At 40.6% G+C, this 7,220-nt stretch overlaps 1 protein-coding gene across 6 annotated transcripts in view; it reads left to right on the top strand.

Annotated features, from left to right (window-relative positions):
- Positions 1-7,220, top strand: part of LOC139454534 (inositol 1,4,5-trisphosphate-gated calcium channel ITPR3-like) — a 202,863-nt gene that overhangs the window by 114,028 nt on the left and 81,615 nt on the right. For all 6 annotated transcript variants that reach the window (XM_071236311.1, XM_071236310.1, XM_071236308.1 and 3 more), the window contains exons 10-14: positions 1,078-1,165; positions 1,846-1,953; positions 3,520-3,665; positions 5,458-5,536; positions 6,560-6,654. In XM_071236311.1, coding sequence (XP_071092412.1) covers positions 1,078-1,165; positions 1,846-1,953; positions 3,520-3,665; positions 5,458-5,536; positions 6,560-6,654 — 516 coding nt within the window. The remainder of the gene's footprint in view (positions 1-1,077; positions 1,166-1,845; positions 1,954-3,519; positions 3,666-5,457; positions 5,537-6,559; positions 6,655-7,220) is intronic.

Here is a 7,220-nt window from a genome sequence, read left to right as displayed (position 1 = left end):
TATGCACTATTGTATGTGAGAGCTAGTGTTGTGATGCATGCTTTGAGATTGTTTCTTTTGAACTTAGAGACTTAATATTCAGATAGTACTCCGATGATTTTATTTGCAGCGTGGGATTTGTACAATTCCCAAATACGTCAAGGTAGCTGTTATGGGTATACTACTATGTGTTCTGCTCAGTATATGTCAATATGTTTGTCCGTCCACACGTCCGTCCTCGTCACGGCTCTTTCACTTGGGACCTAAACTCGTAACAATCGTGTATAGGCATGGGTCATGTAGCCTATCTCCTGGTGTCGGCTAACCCCCTCTCTACTGTACCATCTATATCCTGTCACGCACGGTCAACCTGATGACAATATTATGAAACAAACAATAACAAACAACACGTACACTTTAAATAAAATAAGAAAAGAGTTTGAGAAATACCTTGTAAAATTTACAAATATATTTTTTTGTAATTATTTTATAATAGATTACGAGTATTAATAAAAATGGAAATTTGAAACTTCAAATTAAGTTTTTGAAAAATTAAATTAAAATTAAAATTTATATAATTTTTTAAGATGTGCGTGATTGGTGAACTAACACCCAGAAGTATCTCTGATGGATCTGGAAGAACTCCGTACTCCACCTGTCAACCCCATGTGCTACTCGCCATATGTACAAATCCCTGTGTGTCATACCATGTCACTTTAACCAGAACTATATGTGTCTAACAGCATTATGTCTAACCTTAACCAGTAGTTGTTTGTGACAGGTTTACTCTTTACTCACAAGCCTAGACCAACTGGGGGAGCCTACCCGACTCAGTGTCCACCGTGTGCTCAGTGCTACCCCCCCAGTCTATGTGATCAATACCATATAAACATATGCATGCATGCTCCTGTATAAACCACGGCGCTGTGAGCATCACACTTTATATAACCAGTATATAACCATTCGTGTATATCACTTTAAGATATATTTCACTGTTGGATATTTTCTTAAGATAAAGACAGAATATTAGTAATTAAATTTCAAAACTTGTTGTTTACAAACAATTGTTCCTGCATCTGCACTGTACCTTTGTTTCAGGGTGGATGCGCCATACGATTGTTCCACAAAGAACTAGAGGCGTATTTAGTCGCCGAGGGATTATTTGACGAAGAGGTTACCGAGGATGGTATGTATTTATAGAATTTTTTTTTTCATTTCGCTGGATTGTTTCGAGACATTTTAATTTGCACATGTAACCTCTATTTTGGTTATGTCTGATATTGTAATCTCAAGGAAGCACCTTTGGCACTGGGGTCGTCTGGTATAAACCATTGTATGAAAACATCCAAGACAAGACGACTATGACAAATGGGAGTTTCTAGCAGCAAATATTATTCAATTTTCGTGGCAAACTGAATCAATGCGAACATTTTTCAATTTCACGATCAGCTACCATTATAACCAGAGACTGGGATGCTGGTTCATTTCAGTATGTTTGTGCAATCGTTGTGAACGCAATTACTCATGTCAGTGCATCTAGATGAAAGAGGAAGATTGTAAAGATAAGTCGTCATGATGATTACTAAGACAGTATTTGTCTCGATTTATTCTCCACCGACAAAGGTGAAAATAAAAACTGTACTATTTACTAGTATGAAGAACGTTCATGTGTCAGGAACACGAATTACAATGTAGCAGGTTTTGAGAGGATAAGCGTTCCTCACTATGTTCTGATATGTTCTGGGATGTTCAGATATATATGTTCTGGTATGTTCTGATATGTACTGATATGATCTGATGCCCTTGTGTATTCGACTTGATATGTTTGCATTATAATCAGCAAGTTGTGTGATGTGATTCTTCCAGTCCATTTCCGGATCAGAGTGATGGATCAGCATAAGCCTCGAACACTCTCTCCCCCCTCCTCCGGGAACACCTTCTGGCAGATCGAGGCTGAAAACAGTTGTCTCAATGGTAAGATGGGGAGACAGTTGTCTCAATGGTAAGATGGGGAGACAGTTGTCTCAAAGGTAAGATGGGGAGATCGTTGTCTCAAAGGTAAGATGGTATGGAAGTTGTCTTAATGGTAAAATGATGGGGACAGTTGTTTTACTGGAAAAGTGGTGGGGAAGTTAATGATAAGATAGCGAAGACAGTTTCATCAATGGTACGATGCATTGGCCAGATGCTTTTGAATAGGTATTTCAATGGGAAAACTTGGCTTGACGGTAAGATGACCGTAACGCTTGTTACAATAGTTAACTAACGTAGATTAGGTGCCTCAATGAAAATCGTTGCCTCGTCAGACGGTGGGGACAGTTTTCTCAACGGGAATATCACGGCATTAGGTGCATCAATGGTGGGATGTCGGCAGTAGTTTGGACAATGGTAAGTTGATGAGAAATAGTTGTCTAAATAGTTAGTCGATGGGGAGAAGTTCTTTCATTGGTAAGTTGATGATTCCCACAATCATTAGAACAGTTTTCCCGCAGGTACAGAGAGCAAGCTGTTCTATATTCGTGCAGGTAGACTAGAGTTTAAACGCGCACTGGACAACAAAAGAAACAGCAGTGTGTTACCTAGATATAGGACCATTATAAGAACTTGAATATCCTTTGATCACGTCTTATTTGTCTCTTTGTTCCAATATGGGGAACAAAAGGAGACACCAGTTTGCGAGCTAATGTATAAATCAGGCCAGGTAATTACGATTGATTATCAAATACTTCCTTTCTAATTTGGTCGGCTATAAAAAGTTATGATGGAGTGGGAACAAACACAACAGGATGCGTATACAGTTTGATAAGTGCAGAATAAACGTTGTTTATTGGCCAAGCTGATGCAGACTGTCGGGAAATAATGTGACAGGAACATCGTTTTCTTACCATTTCTATGGCATGGTATTGTGTTGATGACTTTGCTCTGACATATTATTACAATTGAATCCCATTTCGCCTGGAGACTGATACGCGGCCTCTGCGTTCGCCCACAATACACTAACACAATCATAATAAACTGCACAGTCGGCAACAAACTGTAGATCTTACGAACGAGAGAATGTTATTACAAAAGTATAATATTGACACTTTATTTCGATTGGAAACGTTATCTACCCAGTGTCAGTATATTTTTATTCCTGCCTGTGTGGTATTTCCAATTATCAACAGACGTTACCTTGAGCAGGGAGTGCCTGACCTGTAGTTTGAAGTCTGGCATTCTGCGCCATAAGAGTATAATCATCTCATTCCATCTTGTTTTATTTACGTGTATACTTTAAAAGTTTGAAAACGCACTATTGTAGTTTAAATGACAAAATACAACCTCTAACCTCTATGTGTGCGTTGAGTAAAACGACGATGAAAAGAGTATTTCATGTTTTCGATAGGCATTTGTGACGTCATCATTTGACCTCTATCATTACTTATCTTTAGTTGCCAAACTGTCACGCCACGTTTTTACCTGAAAATAATAAAAGTCGCTTCCCCATTGTTTGATAGAAACTATGCGTATGCGCCCTGTGACGTAACGTTTGTCTTGTAGGTGAAGTCATTCGGTGGGAGCAGCAGATACGACTCCGCCACATGACGACGCGACGCTACCTCTGCATCGACGGCAACCGTGAGATCTCCCTGATAGAGGACAACGAAGATCCCCGAACAGTGTTCCGGCTTCACTCTGTTCTCAGTGTAAGCTGTCCACTTTGTGTTAAGCTCTTGTTTCTGTCCCTTAGGTGACAGGATCCGCTGTTCGTGGTTCGAATCATGGACTTGAGCGGATTATGATCCTTGGTTTGTAAGCGCCATGTCACCACAAAAGATAATACACGTTTACGATTTGCCTTACTCATCACACCGTGGTGAGGTAACTGGGTTTAACGTCACGTTCAGTTATATGGCGACGTGGCACGCATGTGTTTTTGTGTGTGGCTGCTTGTACTTGTCCGGACTAATGCTGGTTTTATAGAGCTAGTCCACTGAGATATCATGCCACAGTTTAACATGGATACCCAACAGAATAAACTGTATACAGACTCTGAGCCGACCAGTCCTTGTTTTAGGCCTTAATGCCGAGCGCCAGGCAGGGTAACAACAATTACCATATGTTAACATATTTTGGTATCATGCGGCTAGGGTATCGAACCCTGGACCTCTCACTCTCCAGCAGACGATCTATCCACAGGACGAAGGAGGCGGTATACAAGTCGTGGTATATATGCAATGCTGTACACGGTGTATCAATCTGCCGGGACTTAATCCCAACTCACTCACTCAAAACCATGTAAGGGGCAGTCGGGTGGCCTAGTGTTAAAAGCGTTCGCTCGTCACGCCGAACACCCGGGTTCGATTCCCGACATGGGTACAATGTGTGAAGCCCATTTCTGGTGTCCCTCGCCGTGATATTGCTGGAATATTGCTAAAAGCGGCGTAAAACCATACTCACTCACTTGAAATGAAATATGCTTATTAAACGCAGTAAACAATATGTTTTAATATTACTTCACCCAAGTGTTCCCTTAGTATTTTTTATGAGTATGTGTCGTGAATCTACAGAATCACCGGTTCCTCGACCTGCTGCACGTGCTGTATGTGTGCGACTTTGTAGCTATCCCAAACAACCAATCATACATCGTGGAGAGATGGCTGCAGTGTACCCCGCAGTGATATTGCTGCAATATTGCTAAAATCACTCACAATCATGTAGGCACAATACATGCAGGAACAGGGGCGGTCGGGTAGCCTAGTGGTTAAAGCGTTCGCTCGTCACGCAGAAGACCCTGGTTCGATTCCCGACATGGGTACAATGTGTGAAGCCCATTTCTAGTGTCCCCCGCCGTGATATTGCTGGAATATTGCTAAAAGCGGCGTAAAACCATACTCACTCACGTGCAGGAACTGTTCCTGTGAAATAGGCTCTCAGAAGCCTGTAGACCAATGTCTCAATACAAGTCCATGAACAGTGTTACCAGTTGTTATTCCTCGTTATTCACAATAGGAAATAATCATCATTCATCGTAAACAAAAAATACTAGTTTTGTCCCAGGACGATGAGTATAGTGCATTCCTTGCCGGAATGTTATTTGCTAGCAGCCTTGTTATATTTGATGTAGTGGTAATCAGAAAAACCTTCAGACACTGCCAGTATATTTTTCTATTTACAAAACCCCACACAATACACTGTTATCATTCACGTTGTCCTTACAAAAAAATCGGAAATGTCTGAAGAAATCTGATCGTTTATAGAAATCGATTTTTCCACACGAATAGGTTTCATTTCCGACAATTGTTAGAGACTGGAAACGTTTCTATCTTACCCTCATTTTCCTTTGAATTGATGCTATTAAGTCTAACGTACATGCCCAAAACTGGACTGCATTCAACAAAATGGTAAATTACCAATATTTATGCCCATTGAGAATATGGCAAGAAAGTGAACGGTAGTCAATTGTGTCCAATTACCGTGTCATTCCCACTGTTTCAGGAGAGGGATGAGATCCATTTCGAGAGTTATGCTCGCATTGAGCACGTGCTCACGGGCTTCTGGCTGCACGCGCTCAAAGGTCGGTACTTATCGCTGATTGGTCCAGCCAATACACGTGTTAGTCCCAATTATCAAAGTTCCTTGAGTACTATGTTCAAAAGAGCCAGTTAACAAGTCACAGAAATATTCATAACGATCGGGTGTATTATTTTCTGATATTTATTCAAACAAAGACGGTTTGTTAATGCTTAATGCTACATATTGTCTTTTTAAAAGTACAACCGTTTCGTTTCATTTGTTGAAATGTTTGTTTTGCTTTTAGGGTGTACGTGTTGTATCAAAATATAAACCACCTCATTAAATGGGCGCTTCGTGTTAGAGAGACCCAACTGCTATGCTAAGGCTGTTGTTCTTTACACAAAAAACACAACTTGACATTGATCGCAATGATCTATCATGTATTTCTCAACTTAAACTGTTTGTCTATTTGTTTTTGTAGAGTCCTTTGAGAACGTGGTCGCGTAGAATCAATTTAAATGCTTTTTCTCTTTGGATCGTTTGCTTATTTAATCCAAGTTAAACATGCAGTTGGTTATTTATTTTCTAACGTCTTTAGAACATGTATTTTTCCCGAGTAAATTAATTTGGGATTCCTTTAAATATGATACAAGATGCCACTTTTGCCGTGCACGGGGTACTCTAAGATACTAGTATATATGGAAAGGCAAGTTTGCTTCCTTATCAAAACAATTAAGACATTCACGTCACCTTATATTTTGGCGTCCTTTAATAGCCAACTCTTTAATTATTCATGGTTTATAGATTACTGCTGTGTAGATTGATTGTGTGTTTCAAGTAACTTCCTGAACGGTAGAATTGTACAAGACCTAGAGTACCGTGACCTTGACCTTGACCTTATCTCAAGGTGAAACTACCTGCAGCTTAGGGTATTCTCACTCGTTTCGCGAACTCCCGGTGTCATCACTGAAACCTAAAACTGATTTCTGTTTACATTGAGGAATTTGGTTCTTCAATCTTGTTTAAGCACCGTTAAAGGTGTCACTACGGATTGACGTTTTTATTGCCGTGTTTTTTCTCACAGATGAGGACTACATCAGGAAGCAGTTTCGCCAGGTAGATGACTCTCAGGACCAGAGTATGCGGGGACTTCGCTGGGACACCGCTCAAGTCCGACAGGTCAGCAGTATACAAATAATTACTCAAGGTCAAGGTCAAGGACAAGGTCAGTATGCGAAAGCACGGCCCTGAGGTCCCGACCCCTAAGGTGGTCTGATCGGAGCAAGGACGCCGAAGGGTCCGGTCCGAGGGGCCGTGTTTTCGCATATTAACCTCGCCTAGAGTAATTATTCGTTTAGTTATACCGAAATTCACTTAAAGTTGTAACGTTTTGATACCGTCCCCTGTCTCATTACTGTGACTTAGCTGAGAACCGTGAAACGTTCGTACCGGGTGCCATCTTGTTTTCTAGCAGATGAGTCAATATTCATCAAGTGACAGGTCAATACTGATCATGTGACGAGTCAATATTCATCACGTGACAGGTCAATACTGATCATGTGACGAGTCAATATTCGAGGTAAATGTCAATCACATGTTTTCGGGGCCCACATTGAAATGTATTGTTTTGTCAAGTGTTACGGATTAACCAATAGAATTGTGAGATCCTTAATAGAGGTATAACAATTGGTTTTAATACCAGCGACGGAAAGGGTTGCACTACATTCACATATACCACTGTGATT

Source organism: Haliotis cracherodii, unplaced genomic scaffold (genome assembly GCF_022045235.1).
Source record: "Haliotis cracherodii isolate W230 unplaced genomic scaffold, xgHalCrac1.p SCAF_10, whole genome shotgun sequence".
Taxonomy (NCBI): domain Eukaryota; kingdom Metazoa; phylum Mollusca; class Gastropoda; order Lepetellida; family Haliotidae; genus Haliotis; species Haliotis cracherodii.
The sequence above is the reverse complement of the archived record's forward strand: the minus strand, read 5'-3'. Positions and strand labels throughout refer to the sequence as shown.